The sequence below is a fragment of the Dermacentor albipictus genome, chromosome 1 (genome assembly GCF_038994185.2).
Source record: "Dermacentor albipictus isolate Rhodes 1998 colony chromosome 1, USDA_Dalb.pri_finalv2, whole genome shotgun sequence".
NCBI lineage: Eukaryota > Metazoa > Arthropoda > Arachnida > Ixodida > Ixodidae > Dermacentor > Dermacentor albipictus.
Window position 1 is genome coordinate 492,124,424 of NC_091821.1, and position 22,866 is coordinate 492,147,289.

Below are 22,866 nucleotides of genomic sequence, written 5' to 3' on the forward strand. Positions count from 1 at the left end.
ATACGTAGTGGCCAAGCTATCGACTTTCTTGCTTCCCTGGTGAGGTATTTGTTCGATGGCAACAAAAACAACTACACGTTTACACTGCCATGCCTGCGCCAATGCATGATTTTTGTATGTTTTGCCAAATTAGCGCATCGTTGCGCAGGGTAACACAAGTTACCAGCTTTTACGTGCAGTTGACGACACTGGATAAATTGAACTGTATGTGTCGCTACTAAATAATTGTGAATCGTTCTAGTTTTCTTACTTATCATTGGACTGAGTAATACAGATAGGTTTAGGTGGGCAACTGGCCAAAGAAATCACGTTTTTCTTGGTCGACCATAAATCAATCCTAGCCTTACGGATAACTCAAACGCTGGAGTGAAGTGTTTCTGGCGAGTTATATTTGCCGCTGCTTTTTATGCGTTGCATATTGCAATCGCTCAGTTCAGCCCTTGGGCGCGGCCTGGCAGCCACCATTGACCTTGAGCGCAACCACGTGACGTGACGTCACGACAGCCGGAGGAAAAGCTGGGCCCCAACTCGCGCGGTCGCGCGCGGCCGCAGCCACTACCTGACTCCCGCTCCTCCCGCTAGGGGCGCTGCGCCGGTGCGTGACGTGGGAAGGGATGAGGAGCGAGGAGAAAGTTCATATCAACAAGGGACTGAGACAGGGGTGCCCTTTATCCCCGCTGTTGTTTATGATATACATGGTGAGGATGGAGAGGGCGCTAGAAGGAAGTAATATCGGGTTTAACCTCTCATACAAACAGGTGGGTACAGTAATAGAGCAGCAACTCCCAGGTTTATTTTATACGGACGACATTGTGTTGATAGCTAACAAGCAAAGTGATTTGCAACGTCTGGCTAATATCTGTGGACAGGAAGGCAACGATTTAGGCTTGAAATTCAGTGTTAGAAAATCAGGTGTTTTGGTATTCAGTGAAAACGGTGAACAGACAGTGGAGATACAGGGCCAAGAAATACCTCGGGTAACAGAATATAAATACCTTGGTATATGGATAAACGAAGGCAATGGATATATGGAAACACAGGAAAAAACCATAACAGTAAAGGGGAAGAGAAATGCAGCCATAATGAAGCACAGAGCGCTATGGGGATACAATAGGTACGAGGTCCTCCGAGGTATGTGGAGAGGTGTAATGGTTCCAGGACTTACTTTTGGAAATGCGGTTGTTTGCTATAAATCAGGGGTACAATCAGGACTCGACGGGAACCAAAGGTCAGTGGGTCGCCTCGCATTGGGCGCTCACGGGAAGACTACTAATGAAGCATGTGCAGGGTGATATGGGCTGGACTAGTTTTGAAGTGAGGGAAGCTTGCAGTAAAATTGAATATGAAGAACGGCTGAGGAATATGGAAGAAAGTAAATGGGCTGCGAGAGTGTTCAGGTATCTGTACAGGAAAAACATTGATTCACAGTGGAGAAAAAGAACTAGGAAGCTTACCAGCAAGTATGCGGCCTGTTGGGTGGACAACACACAGCAACAAAGAAGGTCAAGCGGAAAGTCAGAGACGCTGAGTTAATCTCATGGGTGGCGGCAATGAAAAATAAACCTGCCATGAGTAACTACTTAAGAGGAAAAAACGAAATCAGGAAAGAAACCATCTATGACAACTCAAAGGGAAGCTCATTACTTTTCGAAGCGAGATCGGGAGGCCTTAGAACACGCACCTATAAAGCGAGATATAAGAAGGAAGAAGAAGCATGTGCTTGCTGTGGTAAAGCTAGGGAAACTACGGAGCATGTTTTATTAGAATGTGAAGACGTCTACCCAGCGGTCGATTTAAGCACCACTGGCCTCCTTGTAGCCCTTGGGTTCAGAGGGAGCAGTGGTAAAGCAAACATGTCCGCAATAGACATTAGTAAGAGGCGACTGGAGGATTGGTGGAAGAAAAGTAGGGAAACGACAAAAGGCGGAGACGTACAAAAGCACAGTTCGCAATAGGGGATCAGAAAATTTGGGCGTGGTAGTTCATAGTGTTTTTTTTTTCTTTTTTCATTGTTTAACCTAGGTAGAATATTAGGCAGTATAGTAGCAAGAGCTTGGTGGCGCAACCCACCGACCCGTTCCAAAGGGGACGCTCATAACATCCATCCATCCATCCAACGTCACGGAGGAAAAGCTGGGCCCCAAATCGCGCGGTCGCGCACGGCCGCAGCCACCACCTGACTCCCGCTCCTGCCCGCTAGGGGCGCTGCGCCGGCGCGTGATACCTCGCTCTCAAAAAAAAAAAAACCGCGCATTATGCAACGCATTCTTGGCTTAACCAAGCTACGACCGGCCATTTTTTTTTACTTTTATATTTGCCACTGTAATTGCGGCATCTGTGGCGAATATTATTTGGTAAAGCTTTGGTTCTTCGCTATTTGTGTTTGCGCTTCCAGTCTTCCCACGCCGACGACGAAAACACTGGGGAGACAACGCCCTTGGAAATAAAGGTACCGTTCGAAGATATCGAATGTGACAACGATGACTGCACCGCTCTGTCTACATGGCTGAGCCAATGGATTCGAAGAGACGCCGACCCGTGCGACGATTTCTACGAATACGTGTGCGGCAACATGCTGGGACCTCCGTTGCTCAGTCATGTACGCCTACCACATACGCTTGCCACGTATACCTCGAGAAATAAGGGTACCGAAATGTATACTAGTTTCAAGAGCGAAATATAAAAAAGAAGGTAGTTTATTAGCTATACCATGTTTCCTCTCTTATCGTGACTAATATTATTCCGTAAGAAACAGTTGTCTCCACTTTCTCCGCCATGATGTAGTGCCTTAAAGCGTCATGGTGGATGTTGCAATAAAATGCTGCAGATGTGCAAGCAGCAACGCTACTGAATAATCTGCAAAATTTAGGCACACGTGACACGTTACTACGTGAACGTACTTAAATATCCGCAGAAATTAGCTCATGCAATTAGAAGATGAAGGGGAAAAATTGTGATCCACCCGAATGTAGCACGAAGGAAACCCAGACGGGCTTATCAGAAAAAACGCTCCGCAGTTGCGGGGAAAATTCGTGCTGGTCCGGGATTCGAAACCGGAGCCAACGTCTTTAGGAGCGGTCGCTCTACCAACTGAGCTAACTAGCCGACTAGCAGACCGCAGTGAGAGAGTGAATTAGTTGACAACAACAAGCGTTGTTTCCCAGAAACCCTTAAGGGTTTCCTTTGTAGCTACGTGCTACATTCAGGTGGGTGACAGTTTTTACCCTGTCATGATACTTGTTCCACCTTGCGAGATTCCGCAGAATTGATCTGCGTGGTTAGAAGAGTAGTTCTCTGGAACAATGGATTTTTTACCACTGTTGCTACAATGACACAAATGTCTGCACAAGCACTGTAAAGCATCGCCCCTTTTCGCTAAGCGTTCTTAGGCAAAGTAACGCAGTGCCTCATAGGTTTTATATGTTGTTGGGGAAAATGCATAATAGAGCGACGCCTCCCTTCTACCGACACAGAGTTGTACATTACCATCGTGAAACTTCGTTCACGTTCCTGCGCCCTGCATGATGCTCCAGTCGCTTTGTTGGATTAATGCATGACGGCCGCTCTGGCATCATTTCCTGACCACGTGTGCTGCAAAGGCAGATGCTCTTGACAAACAGTGACTTAACCATGTTTAGCGGAATTTATTTTATCGGTCTACAACCTGCAGTCAGTTTGCACTGCGTTATAAATGACATAATCAGCTGATTGCATAAGTGGCGGAGAAATTGTACTCGTAGACGAAAACCTTATTCTCCATTATATTCACACACATGCAGTCGAGAAGCCATTCGTGGTTTGTGTCGGAGGCAATGATCGGTGCGTCTGGCCAACCCGTTCGCAGTGTGCAAGGGTGTTCCTTCGCCAAGAAAGATCGGCTTAACTGGAATACTTCTCGCAACATGGTCCTTTCGCGCTACGCTTATTTCACTTCATGTTTGGTTTCCTGTTGTATGTAATCAAAGCAATCAATTTCATAAATAATCCAAGGATTTCATGAAACGCGCTTTTGGTGGCAAAACTTGCCGCCCCATTTACGACATCTACACCAAAATACTGGCCGGAAAGCAGCCTCTCGTGTCTGTCAGGTTGCCTGGCGAGTATCAATACTGTCTTTGTGTCGTGCATACTGCATTTCTATCATTTATGTAGAAAAGAAAGGCTTCAGAGAATAAAACGGAGCAGGACGGTGAAGACATAGGTTTTCAGGGTCCTGTCTTTCTTGCTTTCTTTTATGAATATTTTAAAAACATTCTTCCAAAAACACTGAAAATGCATTATTTATCAGAATTTTGAACTAGCCCAGCTATGTTCCATAAGGTGGAATAGTGTAGTTCACCCTGTGTTCTGTTCGTTTTTTTTTATTCTGCACTGAAAAACCCACAGTTGAGGAGTGTTTACGAGTTTGGAGTAACCGGACAAACTTGAGTGAATGTGCGAAATCGGTTTCCCCAAGAAAAAGCAATGTTTAGAAAGGGTTGCGAAGGAGTGTCAGCCGTCGCGAAGCTCCAGAAAGGTTCGAACTACAGCGGGGCGACATAATTTGGTAGGAAGAGGCAATTGAGTCAACTTAACCCGGCAGGCACTATTTGGGAAATCAAAACTTTTCAAGCACTTCCTATGAGAAAGTGCTAGAGGTTGACTAGTGCAACGCCAAAAACATACATTTTTCATCGGGCTTCTCATATGGTTAAGCTAAACAGATGCTCAGTTTTTATCTTCAACGCGGTGAAATATTTAATGGAACAAGTAAGTTAACATGATATAAGGGGCTTGTTCTTTTTCTTTAATTTAGCAGTCAGTACATATTGCTTTCTTGAGTGGATCGTGACAGCTTTACCGTAAATATGCAGTTATCCTATTTCGCCGCTGCTGGGCTTCAATGTTTTGATTACGATATTATTCGCAACATAAATAATCAAAAAGTTAGCGATGTTATGAATGTTCCGATTTTTAATGCAGGTAGTGTCTACTTATTAGGTGACGCACTTGAACAAGCTCAACGGTGCTTTCACATGCAATTTGATAAAGATCTGCTCAAACAGAGGAAGGTCGGTGACACATTTAAGAACGAAAAAAGGCAGTCGTGCTTTAGTGCTTATATTGAATGTAGGCAACGCTGTAGATTTTATAGAGGGCAACAGGTAAACAACCACTGGCAGACAGCAGCAGCATATCTTGTTATCGTAGTCAGAAATCGATAATCTTGGCGTACAAGATAATTCGCATGGATGTCTGAATAAATATGGAACAATACGATTTCGAGATGTTATCGCGCTTGTTACTCAGGTAAAAGGTGAGAAACGTTGTCACTTTAGCTTTGACGCAATCGCATTCAGTGACGTTGACGCTTTTGTAAAGCCGCGTGCGACATGATGTTCGGCAGCCTCAGGTGTTTGCCAAAAAATTGGATAATTTTCGGAAGCATGGTTGACCTTAGGACATATTGTACAGTGTGCATAAGATCTCGCAAATGTACGCAGAGGGCTATAATGATTGCCCAGCGCTGTTATTTAGAAGTGAAACACTTCTAAAGTGAAAGAGCTCAGAATATTAGCCTGTGAATGGTATTAGTACATGTGTCCGTAGTGGTTTCAGTAAGGACGAAATGCTCCTGCAGCACCCCAGCTCCCTTGATACCACTTTGCTTTTCAAACAGCTGTAAATTAAAGATTTTCCTCACTTAAATCGGTTGCACTGTTTCATATGCATTTTTTTTATTCATTCAGCAAACGGGATCTCTCGCTGACATTTCTCTGAAAGGCCATGTCTGTTAGAACGTGTCAACTGTTAGTGAAACAAAATGTCCTTTTAACACCTGTTGCTTGCCGTCGCAAGCGGACCGCGTCCTCGATATTAAACAGAATACCCAAGCCAGGAGGCAGTTGATGCGGCTATCACAGCCCCTCCCGAAATACCTGGTTGCCTCTCTGCTCACACACTATGAAATTCCAACGATGGCAATAAGTGCCTGTGGCACCATGCGCCACCAAGTTGCTTCCTGCTCCACACTCTATGTAACAGATACTAATAACATGCTGAGCCCCCTTCGCTGTCTGTGCACACGACAATGAATATATATATATATATATATATATATATATATATATAGTCATATCATAAGAAGCCAACAAACACGCTCTCATCTCTCTCACCCCCTCTCATCTCGTTTATATATATGTATATATATATATATATATATATATATATATATATGGCGCTATCATCATCAGCAGCAGCAGTCTATTTTCGATGTTCAATACAGGATGAAAGCCTCTCCTCCAGGCCATCCCCTATTACCCTTGTCATCTGCTAGCTAGTTCGTACATGAGCCTGCAAATTTCCAAAATTCACCACCCCACCCGATTTTCTGCAGTCGACTACTGTGCTTCCCTTCCATTGTCCCCAACTCTGTCTACTATAATGGTACACCATTTATCCGCTCTACGCACAGCATAGCATTGCAAGCCCCATTTTTTGCTTTAAACATCATCTGGAATACCGCCTATCCGCCTTTGCGTTACGCCTAATGTTTGACGTTTCTTCACTCTTCGCGCGGTCTTTAAGCTGTCCTCGAGCTTCTTTGTTAATCTCCAAATTTCTGCCCCATATGTTAGCCCCGGTGGAGTGCAGTGGTTGCGCTCTGTGGTGAAGCGCCAGGAGACGCCTGGATGACGACGACGATATTCCGTCGAAAACACGGAAGCATGTGCACCGCGATGCCTGCATCGTCCACACTAGAAACGACACATCGCTGCGCGCGTACTCGAGGGGTAGAAAAAATTATAATAAATCCAGAAGAAAACTACGAATAGGCAAGCGCCACAAAACAGCACGCATCGAATCGACAGATAACGCGTGGCTCAAGCTACCCACAGAAAGGGAAGCACCCACGTCGGTAAGCAGACGGCTCTGAGAAGAGGAGCAAGGAAAACGCGTTGGATTGGGTTTGACTTCAACGTTCGGGAGGCGAACCACTGTTGGAGGGACTCGGTTGGGCGCCAACGCACGAGGGGGCTTCTAATCGACACGTCTTCCGCTCCCGTCAACCAGTCGACCAACCTGAGTCTTCGATAGCCCGCCTCCGTTCCCTTATAGTTCGCCGAACGACGCGGCACCAGCCAAACCACGAGTGTGTGGCGGCAGTTGCTCTGAACGCTGTGTAGGGGCGCTTGATCTTGCTTGTCCCCAGTGCCCTGTGCCCTTGTACTTGTATTTTGTATGTTTCAATATATATTTTTGTGCGGCGTTCATTGCCGTTCATTCCTTGCTGCTGTCGGAGGCGTCACTGACTCACAGAATTAAACCTGCTCCCCGAACCAAATCTTATTATACACGCCCTTCCTTCCATGACAGTTGTGGGCTCCCAGTCAGGTTTTTGTAATGTCTGTCGTGTGCACTAGAACCCAAATTCATTCATTCTGTAAATTTACTTCTCGTGAGCAGGGTGCCGTGTGAGTAATTGACCTGGTTAAACGTGCTCCTACACAGGCTTTAGCGGCTCATTGGCGATCATGAATTCTCATTTTCTTGCCAGGCTATTGAAGATTACCCTTGTCATCTTATTATCATTATTCAGCCGGCGAACACTACAGGATACCGCAAAGCGACCCGACAAGCATTTCAGTAGGCTATCCACTTCATGGCCATAACCGGAGCTCCTCTTTCTTCGACATGAAGCCCAACATATAGGCACACAAATACTCTTATGGAGTGTGCCTGTTAGGCTGCAGCCTAATCAAGACAGTGCCAGGCTGTACAGCATGCTTATATGGTCACCTTCTGGAAAAGCCTTCTGGTTGCTTCCAAGAGCTCCGGTGATGTAATTCACATTAAGCCGGCCGAAATTTACGCATTGGGAAATCATTCGGCTGGATCTTTGAGAGTGCCGCGGTCCAGCTGGCATCACTCGCAGGTGCTCTTCCCGTGGTCCTGAGAGCGTGACCAAGATTTGGCCTAGTTTCATATACGTGGCTTCTGCAACTTCTTTTGTGATCGTTCATATTTGAAATAGCGCCAAAAAAAGACACCAACAAGGGAGGACACAGGACGAGCGCGATGACTGATCCGTACCAACAAGCTTGCACCCAAACCCTTCATTTGTGAACGCGGCGTCCGCATCGGCGTATGCGTGCCTTGTCGGTCTACCATGTTCTTTAACAAGTGAGTGAGTGAGCACTTTATTTAGATCATGAGGAGAAAGAACTGAATCAATCTGGCGGTTCCGCCCAGGTCGGGGCCGGTAGACAGAGTCTTTCGGCGACGGCCCGGGCCCTCTGGACAGTCTTGAGTTGATCGATGAGCTCTGTGCTTCCGAGCGCTGAGTCCCAGGAGGACTGGTTAAGATGTCATGTGTTTGTGCTTCCGCGCTCCAATTCTTAGCGGAGTTGCTTTATTTTCGGTTCGGGAACGCTATCTCAAGCTCTGATGAAGAGCAGGCTGTGCATCGCTGTGATACGAGTCGCAGTGCTGTAAAAAAGCAATCAAATGTGTCATTAGTTTTGGCTTGTGGCGTTAAGTGGGGCATATAATATTTGCAATCTTCCATATATTTATCCACCACCGTGATTATCAATTAAATAAAAAAGCTCGTTTATATGAGTTATGTTCATGTTTATGTCCGCCGTAATGTATGCTACGAATAGAAATTTATTTTGTTCTCAAACCACGTCTACGAAAGGTCCCAGGCTTTCTTATTGTATCTTTCATTTATCATTTCCACGATAAAGCGTGCCGTTAGTGGCTAACGACTTGTTACGTTTACATTGACCATTCTACGTGCCGGAAATGTAATTACAAGTAAGAGTCAGCGTTGTTTACAACTCTACTCGCAGGTGGCAAACGCGATACTCTCGGAACTGGAAGTTCAGATGAAATTCCGCAGACGGAACCGGACACATGGGTCAGTGATTGAGGCAGCCGGCCTTGTGAGAGAGATGTGCATACGATTCAATCATGGCGCCAACCGCGACGACGCTTCTGCAGTAAAGGACTCCATTAAGTTCTTGGGCATCGATTTCAGTGTGCGCTATGCAGACATCTACGACTCCCTTCCCTATCTCATGGTCTTCCTCTCCACGACTTACGACATTCACTCCTTCGTCGCCCTCAAGGAGCGTAGACCGTACCACGTGCCTGCTGACAAGCCTAATGACTCTGTGGTGGAGGTAAAGAATGAATTTCTCAGCGAACGAGCCGATACCAATCACGACTAAACGTGGTTGAGCACAGGGTGCCACGAGGACAAAGGAAGACAGATTCGAAACAAGAAAGCAAAGGAAGACACTTTGGACGCACAGGCCCCTGTGCGTACAATGTACCTTCCTTTGTTCTCGTGTTTCCCCTGTGTTACACCCCGTTTAAGATTTTGTCAACCAGCCCACATCGTCACCGTTGTCGGCCAATTACGAGTTGCGTGAAAGACTGGAACAGTGCAAAGTTCATCCCACAGGTTGCTGGGGTGAACTCTGTTGCCACTGCCAGGGAAGCAGCCGTTAGATAACGATTAAGATAACGTGCGATTGATGAACAGTAATCGGAATTGTCCTATCTTCGTGCTGCTGGCTTCAAACAGCTTTGTGACTACTTAAATGTAGCGTTTCAATGAAATCAATTACGCATAGCTGCAAGAAATTGCAATGATTGTAGAATTATCAGGCATGTGCGCAGAGCCTGAGTCCATGCGTGCGTTTCGCAAAATATGACGGCTTACAAATTCGGAAATAAACCACAATAAATAACGCCAACAGACCATCTGAATCGTCCTGCACGATGACTGTATATATCCCTATGCTATGCTCATCACTCGCATGGTACTTCACTCAGTGTTATTTCTTCTTGTTTCTTTCAATAATCCTTATATGAACCTGTACGAGGAATCCTACAAGGTATTACGGCGAGAAGTAAACTCAACACTGTAGATGACTAAAAAGCTGCGTTTGTTATAGCTGGGGATTGGAAGTCAAAAACTATAGCCTCAAAGCCTACTGCTAATGTCACAAAGTACAATTTGGAGCAGATAGTAATGGACCTGTGTAACTCCTAGTATGTTGCAAAAAAGTAGTTTGTTCGTATCAGTGTTGCAGCCCTACCGTACACTGCAAGAAGTCGGTATATAACTTGCATCCAGAAGCACGAAAGTAAACCAACTAATGTTGCTCTGATAAAAGCAGTAACTTCTGGCTACTCATTACCAAAACAGAAAGCTTCCCCGTCAGTTGCTTAACCGGTGCACTAAAAAAAAAATACTCCAACTTATACACATACACGCCCCTTTGAAACTGTATCTTCCGTTATATCGTTGTAATTGGTTGCATTAGAAAGAACGTAGCTTAGGATTTTTTGTGGATGTACTGGAGAGCATTCGCCTCTAGCTTTGTTTTAAAGACTGGATATTGTTTAACCTGCTTTGTTGTCGCACACAAAACGTTCTCAAAACTTTTGCAGATCAATTTTTCCCGTTCTTAAGGTATGAATACACTGTTCAGACAAAAGGTTTTGGCTTCGGCTATAAAATTCGGGTCTGATTTTCCTTGCTAGAAGAACCGTTCTAATAGTAACGATATGTAGAAAAATAGGAAAGGAATAATTATGTAATTTTGAGTCCAATGTCTTTCCTAATAAAGCGCCAAGTTTTCCTCTCACGCCCGAATTTGAAGCTCAGAAAGCAGTGTCTGTATTCCATAATGCTATGGAATTTATGTAGGACAACCTGTGAACTCTGCAATGAAATAACATTGACAAAAACATGTGATACGTATTTAAAAATCAAATAAACGAAAAACATAGAGAAACTATCTTTTAGCAAGTGGAATTCAATACTGCTAGTGCATTGCATGCATATAGAGGTAAATAAAACAGTCTGCAAAATTTCAGGGAAGATCTTCATTGAATAATATTTCATTCATGTTAGTGTAACACCAAATCAGAAAATAACAACAGAAATGATTATAAGTGTCGCGAAAAGAAAGTATTAGCGGACTAATGCGCTCCAGTCTTCTAGCAAAGCTGTCCGTGACCATTCTCCTTGTTCTGTTTTACCCGCTTATAAGCTGCCATTTTTTTTCTGGCTTACGTTGGTCCATGAGAGAAATGGCAAGATGCCTTCATTCGGAGAGAACGGGCCTTACCATGTCAAGCTTGAACACTGAGTAGAGCAGACTTCATTTCGATTGGCCTTACGACATCTAAAGTTGCATGGCTTCCGCTGTTGTAGTGGCAGGCGACATCAAAGAGGCCAAACATGAGGATTGTCAGGCTCTCGTACATGTTTTTGGAGCTTTTGCCAATGATGATGATGATGTATCTTTTATTTGCATTCTCTGTAAAATGGGCAGCAACATGTGCTCAGCCAGCCTGCCTGTTCTGATCAGGTTCTACCTCATGTGTCGCAGTCTACTATTTTGTCTCTGTTTCCATGGGTTATTTTTTCCTCAATAAATCTTGATCTCTAAATTATATAGTTACCTCTACATGTAAGGACGCCTGGTTCTATGAATCTTCATTGCAGCGAAGCTGCTATTCTCTAATTTGTCTGGATTTTTCATGGCATGCTCACCGAAAAACCGGTGGCTGGAAAAGCTTCTTCTTCTTCTTCATTTATTCTTGCAACTTCTTCATTTATCTTCTTCTTCTTCTTTATTAACTTCTTCTTCTTCTTTATTCTTCTTCTTCTTTATCTTATTCTTATTCTTATTTATTCTTATTTATTCTATTTCTTATTTATTTATTATTATTTATTATTATTATTTATTTATTATTTATTATTATTTATTATTTATATTTATTTTTATTATTATTATTTATTATTATTTATTTATATTATTATATTATATTATTATATAATTATATTATTATATTATAATATTATAATATTATAATAATATTATAATAATATTATTATATAATAATAATAATTATTATTATATTATTATTATTATTATTATTATTATTATTATTATTATTATTATTATATAATATTATAATAATATTATTATAATTATTATTATTATATAATAATATAATATAATATTATAATTATATTATATTATATTATATAATTATATTATTATATTATATTATATTATTATATTATATATATTATTATTTATTATTATTATTTATATTTATTTTTATTATTATTATTTATTATTATTTATTATTATTATTTATTTATTTATTCTATTCTTATTTATTTATTCTTTATTCTTATTCTTATTCTTATTCTTATTCTTATTCTTCTTTATCTTCTTCTTCTTCTATTAACTTCTTCTTCTTCTTTATTAACTTCTTCTTCTTCATTTATTCTTGCAACTTCTTCATTTATCCTTGCAACGGTACCTATGCCTCTAACGGATCTGGTCCTATGAATCACCTTGCTGCTTTTCTCCCTCCAATACTTTAAACGTCTTTTACTTGTCTCGGCTGTTGACCGGTTGATGCTTCCATCCGCTTTAAATTTAAGCACTTCTGGAATGTGGAAGTTACCTGCGCGTTTCACTTGTTGAATCCCTTGGCATTATATCAGGATGTGCTGAGTTGCGTCTGGAATTTTGCTCCAGCGTACGCATGCCTCATCTAGTTGCGAGTATTTGCTCCGGTATGTTTTGTCCTTAGCTGATCGACTCCAGCCTCAAACAACAAAGAGCTCTCTTCGTATCGTCGTGCACATTTTTCCTTCTAAATTCTTTTTCCCATTCTTGCAAGTCTCCATGCTCGTTTTGTTTCCATTCCTCGCATCCCCCTCGCTGTCTCTTTTTCTCTCTCTTTCTTTCTGATGACCCCTGGTTGTCTACTCTTTCAAGTAGCCTGTACATGATTGCCAATTTTCTTGACTTTCTTCCTGCACTCTTTGTCCAGGCCTTTCAGGTACACTTGCTTGTGCTCTTTAGGTGCCCATTTATTTGGTTCCATGTTCCTGAGTCTTTCCTCAAAACTAACTTAACTCTGCGCTTCTCAGACGTCTGCAGTGCCTTTGTTGTGGTTTTACCTTTGGCACCCAAAGCCAACGGGTCTACCGATCTTCGTTTAACTGCCAGCACTGACAAGTTATCCGTTTTTAAGAACAGAATGGCATTCGGGAACGCTAGCGCTGGCACCATTACTTCTTTCCAGATTCCGCGCACCACCTCAATTCTATTGTCGCCCCAAAGTGCGCTGTTCAACTATTGCTGCATTCCGCTTCCCTTTATATTTAGATTATCTTATTGGGTGCTTGAGTAATTCTTCCCTTTATTTATGTATACGCCGTAGTATTTACATTGCTTCGCAATATATGGCTTGCTACTCAACTGACACCACGTAATTACTCGTTTCTGCAGTAAAGATCATCATTCCCGATTTTTCCCTGCTAAGCTTGAAGCTCAGATTTGTCGCTGCATTGGCATACATATTCGCAAGTGTCTGTGAATCTCATGGATTGCCCGCTAGTAGCACCATGTTGTGCGCATACGCCAGTCGGGGGACCTTCTGCTGCAGTTCATGCGCCAGCAGGGGAGCCCTCTGTTGTTAAAATGTGCATGCGGTCGAAGCGGTTGCGGCAGCAGGTAAAACGTCATAGGCGTCCGCTTGGAACACCACTTGTGACAGAATGAAAAAGTATTGAAACCGCTGATGGAATATTTTCCACTTTAGCGTACGCTTAATAATGACGTCCACCAGGAGATCCAGGTAGCGAGCATTCCTAGGGGTGCGAGTTAAACCAGTGATTCGCACTGTTTCCAATAAAACCAAGATAACTTATCCGTGAAGGCATAGCGCAAGTATCTATTCGCAAAGAGTGACACAATTCATTTGGCCTTCCATGGAACCAGAGGAAGCGCGGCAGCATCTGTCACTTAGGTCGTGTTGTAATTTCAGCATTGCTCTGAACGCCCAGCTCCATTTGCCAAATGGCGCTCTTCGCCAGCACGGTGACGTACGGGCCGTTCAAGATAATTATTTTTATCACGAAAGCAATTATGTGGGCGCTGGAGGCGCCATGCTTGCTGTCGCTGTTTCCGCTTTGCTGTCACGACATACAGTACCGATGCGTGGCTCCCTCGTGAGTACTATAAGGCATCCAAAGAAGGTCTCGTTTGGCTGCAGAAAGAATGTGTTCAAGCGCACACACTGTCGTTATCTGCTCACTCGACTTTGCAGCGGAGCTTCGGTGGCGTCCAGTTTGTGGTTGTACAGTTGGGTGCACAGTTGCCCGAGGGAAACACTCGGTAAAGTTCAAGAAACTCCTGTGCTTTTCCTTCGCTCTCATCTCATTGATCACAGAGGTGCGACGCCTGCGCAGACACTAGTGGCACTCGTAATGAACGCAGCGCTACGAGACTCCTCATATAGGCTACACGAAATTGGCCAAAATGCGCATTGAGAGTGGTCTTGCATTCCCTGTTCGCGCGTTTTCTTAGAACACCGCCCGAGTTTCAGCGAAGCAACAAAACCTTACTATCGCAATCACGTGCGTCACCCTCCGGGCGAAACTGTTACTTATTTTAACAGACGCAAGATTTGCCTAGTTGATCGCGCATCCAGTGGTAGGTTTGTGTAAAGTATGTGATTTTCCCCCTAAATGCAGCTCGATGTCCGAGCACGCACATCACTGTTGGCGTGTAAATTATATTCTTTAAGAGTGCGTATGACTCTAAAGAAGTGCTTATGTCACAAATACTAAAAAAATTTGCGATTTGCTGTTTAATTATTGATTAAAAGCCATGGCTAAATTGCGAAGCTAATTGAGAAATATCCAAACGGTTTCGTTCCCTAAATATAGCACCTCATGTATAAATTTTTCTGTGCTGAGTAGAAAGCATTCTAGATCTGGAAACGTTCCAGGCGACAAGGGACGCTATAATATCGTGGCATTGAATTCCGAACCGATAATTATCATTTATTCAGTTCAAGTTTTGTTCCGGTTCCGGCACACTCTAAGAATATCGGTGCGGTACCTTCTCATCTATTCGGACAGTATTCCTAATCATTAATGGTGTTTGTGCGAGCTTTTGTTTTCTTTGCATGTCCCGAGAGTAGCTCCATCATAACAGTTTTCTACAAAAACGACGTCTTGTATGATATCTGTTATGAAAGTCGGATACGTGGTGAAGAAAACCTTTCTCAATAGCATAGGCTTAACACGCGAAAAACGATGTGTTTCACATGGCGAACAAAATCGCAGCCTAACTTACTTTTGCTAAAACTTAAATCATAACTATAAAAACCTTAGGTGGAATGAGGAAAAGAATTGAAAGGCGTATTGTTATGGAAGCTTTTACAATGTCTCGCATCGTTTCATAAACTATGGGAGTAAGGATAGTTTCGTTCAAGCTGATAAGTTCTACTTCAGAATGCCCAGACGCCTTCTTTGAGCACGTCCTCTTTTAACGTGCAGTTTTTTTTTTCTGCCAATAAACAACCTAAAATAGTCATTCAACTGAACCCTCACGCCGCTTCCATATTTCCGTTTTATGTTGTTTTAAGTTGCACTGAGAACACTTAAATGTTCATTGCTTATTAAGAGGTAATCTTTTTGACATAGAACCACCATTGTTTCCTATTGCGCATATTGGACGATCTGGTATGTCATTTAAAGAACATGTGGTTGTGTTATCGCTACTTAGTTAGTAAAACTGTAGACGCATAGAGCCACCACGTAAATGATTGTTCCCTTTCAGATAGCACTTGATAAAAAGACCACTGTATACTTGTTGGACTGGAACCCTCACGAGGATCCTGAGTATGGCGCCACTTATTTTTCTGACATACTCAAGAAGTACACGCATCTTGAAAAACATAAGGTAGCCACTGTGGCCAGCGAGCTCCAGACAGCGATGGGCGAAGGTCAGTGCTTCTTTTTCAGCATAAGTTACGACATTGAAGTGGATATTGCAAGTGTAAAGGCACTATGACTTATCGCTGGGAACACATCATATCTATTCGCGTTGGAATAGCAAGAGATGCCTTTGAAATTTTAAAACTGACCATGTCCCCATATGCCATATGCGAAAGTGACCATATGCATGAAAAGTACGAGACCATATTATTGAGTATCGAAGCTGTCGCTCAAAATACGGTGTTATCTTTCACTAGGTATGCCAATGATAGGAATTCCGATTGTAGTGTAAATGAAAAATAACGCAGAAATTGGCGTCTTATTCGCGGAACCTGCGTTGGGTCCAGGACTCCACGTAACACATAAGATAACTGATTTAAACTCGAGTAGCGTTATTGTATAAATGCGGCACCAACCTCTGGGAATTGGTTTTGGAAGCGGAAACGCGATTAATGTGCGGCTTCGCAGTGCACCCAAAGACGTTTGGATGTACGCGATGCTCGCCAACACACTGACTCAAAAGCATTGCGCATGCCTAAAAATGTGGATGGCCTTCGCCGAAACAATGCACTCCAGCCATAGAAAGTGAGTCGGAGAACCACTCTACAGAAAAAAGTCGCGCGCATGAGGCTGCAACTTTTGTTTACTGAAACACTGCGCCTACATACTTCAGCTTGTTTTCTAAACGCCAAAGTAATATGACCCAGTATTGTGCTAACAAAAAAAAATTCTTAGGAACATAAAATTGTCTGCCTACGGTAGCGAAAATTATCTCCATGCCATTCCGGTGCTTCACTACTGGCTTAGTAGAGTGATATGTTGGGCATGTTGGTGCATACATATTTGAGAAGTCGGGTGTGTGACAGAAGCCTGTCTGAACGGCATGACGCACAATAATAACTAAAATGTGCCAGCACACGGAAACAACACAGTGTAAAATAGTTTTTAACTTTGCGCCACTTTCACAAGACCCGAAACGGTAAAACCACTTTGAAGTTCTTTAGGTCGGTGCGAGTTACAGTACGAATTACAACAAATGATTGAGGACCTTAACAGAGAGTGATGATGAATAGCTGGGCAAAGGAACAAGAGTTCAGGATCGCCAGTCAGCCTATAGAGTCTGTGAAAGAGTACGTTTACCTTTTAGTAAAGCAATCAACCGGGCTAGTTTGTGGACGTTCATTATTATATTGCGTACGATTATGTCCGTAAGCACTCCGCCCATCGCGCTTATGGAAGCAGAGGTCGATATTGCCAGGGCGAACAGCTGCAAGTAAACGATGTGTTGCCGGCCCAAAGTATCATCAACTATCGTCACCTTGTCATATCCGTCTATAGCTCCCCTTCCCCAACCCCCCCCCCCCCCCCCGCGCCACACTTAGTTCTATATAAGCGCGTTCTTTAACAGTATTAAACAGTTGCTAGTTTGCGCAACGTACGTCCGCGTGCTGTCCCTATCGTTCGTATGTGTAACACTAAGCCCAATATAATCATGTACGTTTAGCTAGGTCAAATAATCACAGGGAACCCTGATCATGAGAAGGACATTCATAGCAGAATAAAAATGGGTTGTATCGCATACGGCAGACGTTGTCAGCTGCTCAGTGGAAGCTTAACATTATCATTGAAACTGACGCTGTACAATCAGTGCATTTTACCAGTGCTTACAAATGGGGCAGAGACTTGGAGACTGACAAAGAAGCTTGAGAACAAGTTAGGGACAGCGCGAAGAGCAATGGAAGGAAGATTGCTCGGCATAACGTTAAAAAACTAACAGAAAGAGAGTGGTTTGGATCAGAGCAAACGGGTATAGACGATATTCTAATTAACATCAAGAGAAAACATGGAGCTGGGCAGGTCATGTGATGCACCGGTTAGATAACCGTTAGACAATTAGGGTTACGGAATGGGCACCAAGAGAAGGGAAACGCAGTCGAGGACAGCCGAAGGTCAGGGGGAACGATGAAATTCGGAACTTCGCGGGCACTATTTGGAATCGACTGGCGCAGGACTGAGATAATTGAAGATCGCAGGGAGAGGCCTTCGTCCTGCAGTGGAAATAAAAGAGCCTGGTAATGATGATGATGATGATGATGATGATGTCGGTACATGTACTGGCCCCATCCCGTATTTATAGCTATTACAAGTAAGTCAAAGCAAAGTCAAAACACAGGACAAAAAGAAGGGGACACAATCAAGCGCCAACTTGCATCTGAATGTATTTCAGGAGGCAACAAATGTATATTAAAACCAAAGCGCGGTACACGAAGACAAGCTGTCACAGGGCAGTCTGTAAAAACTGAAATTACGAGGTATAGTGCAAAAACGCCCGTGTGTTATGCATTAGGTGCGGCTTACCACAGGTCGTCGAAATAAATCCGGAACCCTTCAATGCGGTGTGCCTGATATTCATATTACAGTATTGAGGGAAAAACAATATGGCGGAATTAAAATAAATGAAAAAAATTTAGTTCGCCTTTGGAAAGAAAGATGGAAGCAATGCTAACGAACTGCGTTGAACGCAAGAATCATCTTTGTTATTTATATAAAAGGTTTCACTAGTGTCAATTCTACCCATTGGTTGACGAACTCACCCATGAGTAGAATCGTCCACATTCACTCAGACTCTGACTCAGACTCACTCAGAGTCACTCGGTGAGCCTGAATACGAGTCAGTCCGGCTAAGTAGAATTTTCGTAAGTTTCAATCCGAGTGCGCCAAGCTCAGCAGACTTTATGAAACTGAGTGAACCTTAAGCACAAAATACATTTTTTCGGTGAGCTTGAGTGAGTTTCTCTTACTTAGCTGACTTGTGACCAACCTATGGCGACGGTGGTGGCTTCAGAACCTATGGCGATGCTTGAGAACGCGCCGCATAGGTCTGCTAGCTGACATCGAGAATGCGCATTCATTCGAATCTCAATCGCATGGTTAGAGAAAAACGCCGTTCGATTACTGTGATTTCTAGAAAAATACTGCATATTGCTCGAAACAGGTTCAGGAATGGCGAATGGCGTGAATGCATTCAGAGCAGCATGAAGCCCCTTCCTCCTGATGGCAACTGCATACTCTACCTTCTAAATACCATACCTGGCATCAAGGCAAGTGCACTCAATCTTCTGCGAGAGTCATTGAACATGGATTATGTAGCAGACGAAACAAACTCAGACAAAGAAGCACTTCAAATAGGCTGAGAAGCGAACGAGATTCTGGAGGAAGCAGGAATGGCGCTACGCAAATATGCGGCCAACTCATATGACCTGGATTATACATCATAGCATGAGAAAAAGGCAGCAGGCAAAGAACTTTCCAGCTTCCTATTCAAGCTACTTTGCGGCAGCTTTCTGTTCCTGTCCAAACATTTACCCACTTTCTGTGTAAGAGGAACAAGTGTGGAATAAAGATGTTGAAGTTAAAGAAGTGCAACTTGCTGTGGCCCACGAGAAAAGCGTGAAAATACTTGTAATCATATGATGTATTTTGCGTTTCTTGGATGAGCATTCGGAAATTTATGATAGAAAAATCTCACATCTATCGGCACGCAGGGTGCTCCATAGAAATTCGACTCAAAACTCTTTGTTGCGCCATTCACTTGTGATCAGCACCTAAAAGAAGTTATGAACACGTGTGTTAGGCTCCAACCAGCAACTACCTCAAGACTTTCAAGAAGCATTATATGAATAAGTGCGGCATCCACAAGCCTTATAGTATCTTTCCATATCAAGTTATCTTGGAAGAGAAACCGAATTGCCCAGAGTGCTAGAGGTTCGCGTATTTTGTGACGCAATTCCTTTGACGTGTGGTGGAGCCCTATATGTAGTACCGAGTTGCTCAGCGAAGCGTAAGTTGATCTCAAAAGCAGGTGTGAAACCTACCAAGGCAACGAAGCAGCCACTACTGCATCTTCTAGGAGTCTTAATGAAGCAATTCTGCCGAATTACGTCTCAGTTGTTCTCATTGTATTTGAAATCCACTGCACAATATGGTCGAATTCCATAATCACGCTGTCATGTATAAAAGAAAACGCAGTGAAGTGGAAAAAAATTCCGTCAAACTAAGTGAAAGAGATCAGGGAAATATTCGAAAGTTCCCTACGGAGTTTGCGTCCCGTACCGGCGAGCCCCACAGGCCTATTAATCCGTGGAATTTCAGTAGAGCCGCTACTGTCAAGGCATACGTGGTGGAATCGAACAGACTGGGAATGTGAGTGATATGTATATCCATCCCAGAGCCAGAAGCTATAAACACCAACGAAACATTAATGAAAAATATGCTCGCCGTTCAAGTTGCCATCTTCTCTGAAATGGCATCGATATCGGTTTTGGATGTAGAAAGCTACAGTACATCTGAAAGGTGCCACAGAGCCACATTATTTATATTCTGAGTCATAAACCACTGTCAATACAAAAACATGGCGCAAACTGGCCCTCTAGTAACTTAAGAGATATTTGTTCTGTAGAAATATTGGATCAGGCAAGTACGGCAGCTGGCCTCCAGCGAAGATATTATTAAGGTAAATGTTGCCTCATGAGTGGGAAAAGTGTGAACGGAAGATTTCGAGAAAGAACAAAGACGCTTTGACCCACCTGAGCCTCGCCTTGAATCGTTTTATGTAAGCGCTGTTTCTTTCATGGCCATTGAAGTAACGTTTGTGGTCATTGAAGTATCGACAGACCCTCAACATTTATTCTTCGCCAGAGTCACCGCCTTGCCGGACTTCGATCTTTATCTGCTAACATGTCTAACTACGGAGACGCTCAAGGTCCGATGCCTGCCGCTCCCGGATCAATGCCTACTGGCACGTGGCGCTACTAACGAGAGCCTTGTGTTTTCGCCGGGAAAGGAAGAGAAGATGTGGAAGAGCGGCTCAGGCATTATCAACGTATGAGCAAGACCAACGACTGGGGCACTACCATCCGAGTCACCATTATTGTCTTCGCATCTACTGGTACTGCCCCGAGGTAGTTTCAAGATCATGAAGAATCATTAAGGACCTGGGCTCGTTTCGTCGTACAGCGCAAGAAATGCTCCGCTGAGTCAGACGAAAAAAAAAACGCGCAAAACGCACCCTGGCATAGAGAGCACAGATATCAGCTGAAGCTTGCACTGCCTACATTGAGGAGATATTGAAATAGTGCAAGTAAGCCGACGCAATAATGTCCGAGGAAAACAAAGTAGGGCACCTGCTTAAGGGGATAGCAGAGAATTTGTAGAATTTTCTCTCCGGCAAGGACAGTTTCGCTTCATTTTCTGACGTCATTAAGCACTGCCGCACGTTCGAGTTACTGAAGAAGCGCGAAATAACACAAAAATTTGGCCAATTGGCCAGTGTTACCAATGTGGCCCGTATCGACATCAGCTTTTCATTTGACCTGGCATCCATCATAAGACACATCGTCCTCGAAGAGTTATGCAGGCACAACGATACGGCAAGTAGTCTGCTTGGTGTCTCTTACGCGTCCTTTTCACAAGCCCCGCCACTTCTCCACCTTCGACTGGGTGGCATCCATCTATCAAGATCGCGGATGTATCCGAGTACCAGCATGCACCGGCATCGAGAACCAAATACCGTTCAAGTACACTATTTGAACATCGCTCTCATTACGCCCATTCCTCGGACGTCCCACTAGTGGCAGTGCTCCACGTTACGACCCAGTCACTCGTCCGAGGCATGCGGTATTGCCTGACTATTCTGAGGACTACAGCAGTGACCTTCTCGTCCTTACGTGTTATGTCCGCAGCATTCTTGGCCACTTATCACGTTTTCGTCCTGATCGCCAATAGCCTCGGTATGATCAACTTGCAGCCCCAGAGCCCAACACTCAATGGCTTTCAATGACGCAATCGCCTTCTACCAGCAACTTGAAGAATTTAATAACAAAGTGGAAACCCTTGTTGGAGATGTGTCTGCATTGGCGTTAGTTCACACTGGTTCTGTTGTTTCTGTGATGAAATTTGCTTTTAAAAGGGTATTAGGACGGAAAGTGCTATTTCAATGGAACCATGCGGAAAATTTTTTAGGCATAGCTGGGATTCCTTGCCGCCTTTTGTTCTTTGAACTGCGCAAGTCTTACTGTGTGTTCCAGTTTTATCGACTGAAATTACAATTTTTCTCCGATCTTCACATGATGTATTAGGCGTTGATTTCCTACAGATTTGCGTTACCACAGTTGATTGCCGAACGTGAGAGATGTTTGCAAGTGGCGACATTTCTTACGAGGTCAGAGAGGATGCTTCGAGCGAGGACGGCGCATTTCATGCTTGTGAAGACACTCTCGTGCTTCCTTTGTTAGCTGTGTGTGTTCTGGTGGACTGTGTTAGTAACAGTCATCAGGCTTTCTACGCTTGCGCATTTAACGGGCCCGAGGGATACTTTCTACTACATTATTTTTTGTCTGTGGCTCGGCGGCACTCTAAATTATGCATTGTGAGCCTGGAGCGAAAACGCAGTGGCGCCCAATGGCACGAAGCTTGCTGTCTTGAAAGATCACAAGTCGACGCCAGCCACTATACTCGCAGGTGCTCAACATAAACGAGTTAGGACTTGTTCAGAAGATTGAAAGTTTCTTCATATAATCAGCAAGTCGATCAGCAGGAATGAGCGTCGTACATTAGTGAACGTCCTAACTAAGCATTCGGGTACCTGAGATTTAACTCAGGAGGACAACGCGCCGTTGACTCCTGCGTCTCAAATCATGCACGCAATTAGGAGGGGATAGGCGCAACCTGTTCGACAGATACCATATATAATATCACCGTCAGAGTGCAACATTATCCACGAGGATGTCCGCGAAATTCTACAAATACATTCGGAGCCGTACTTTCCTGCTGTTGATCTACGATCGGGGTACTGGCCAATCCCAATGCACCCGGCGGACAAAAAAAAAAACCAAATTTGTAACCCCGGCCGACCTTTTTCAGTTCAACATCATATCGTTTGGGATCTGTAACGCACCCGCGACTTTCGAAAAATTTATGGACAGAATCTCACGGCTTCAAATGAACTATTTGCATGTGTTACCTAGACTAGATTGTCATTATTGGAAGCA

General features: G+C 43.6%; 1 protein-coding gene across 1 annotated transcript in view; it reads left to right on the forward strand.

The window, feature by feature from the left end:
• Nucleotides 1-22,866, forward strand: part of LOC135911962 (membrane metallo-endopeptidase-like 1) — a 153,476-nt gene that overhangs the window by 35,806 nt on the left and 94,804 nt on the right. Inside the window, exons 5-7 of the mRNA XM_065444334.1 lie at nucleotides 2,396-2,599; nucleotides 8,835-9,167; nucleotides 15,660-15,825. Coding sequence (XP_065300406.1) covers nucleotides 2,396-2,599; nucleotides 8,835-9,167; nucleotides 15,660-15,825 — 703 coding nt within the window. The remainder of the gene's footprint in view (nucleotides 1-2,395; nucleotides 2,600-8,834; nucleotides 9,168-15,659; nucleotides 15,826-22,866) is intronic.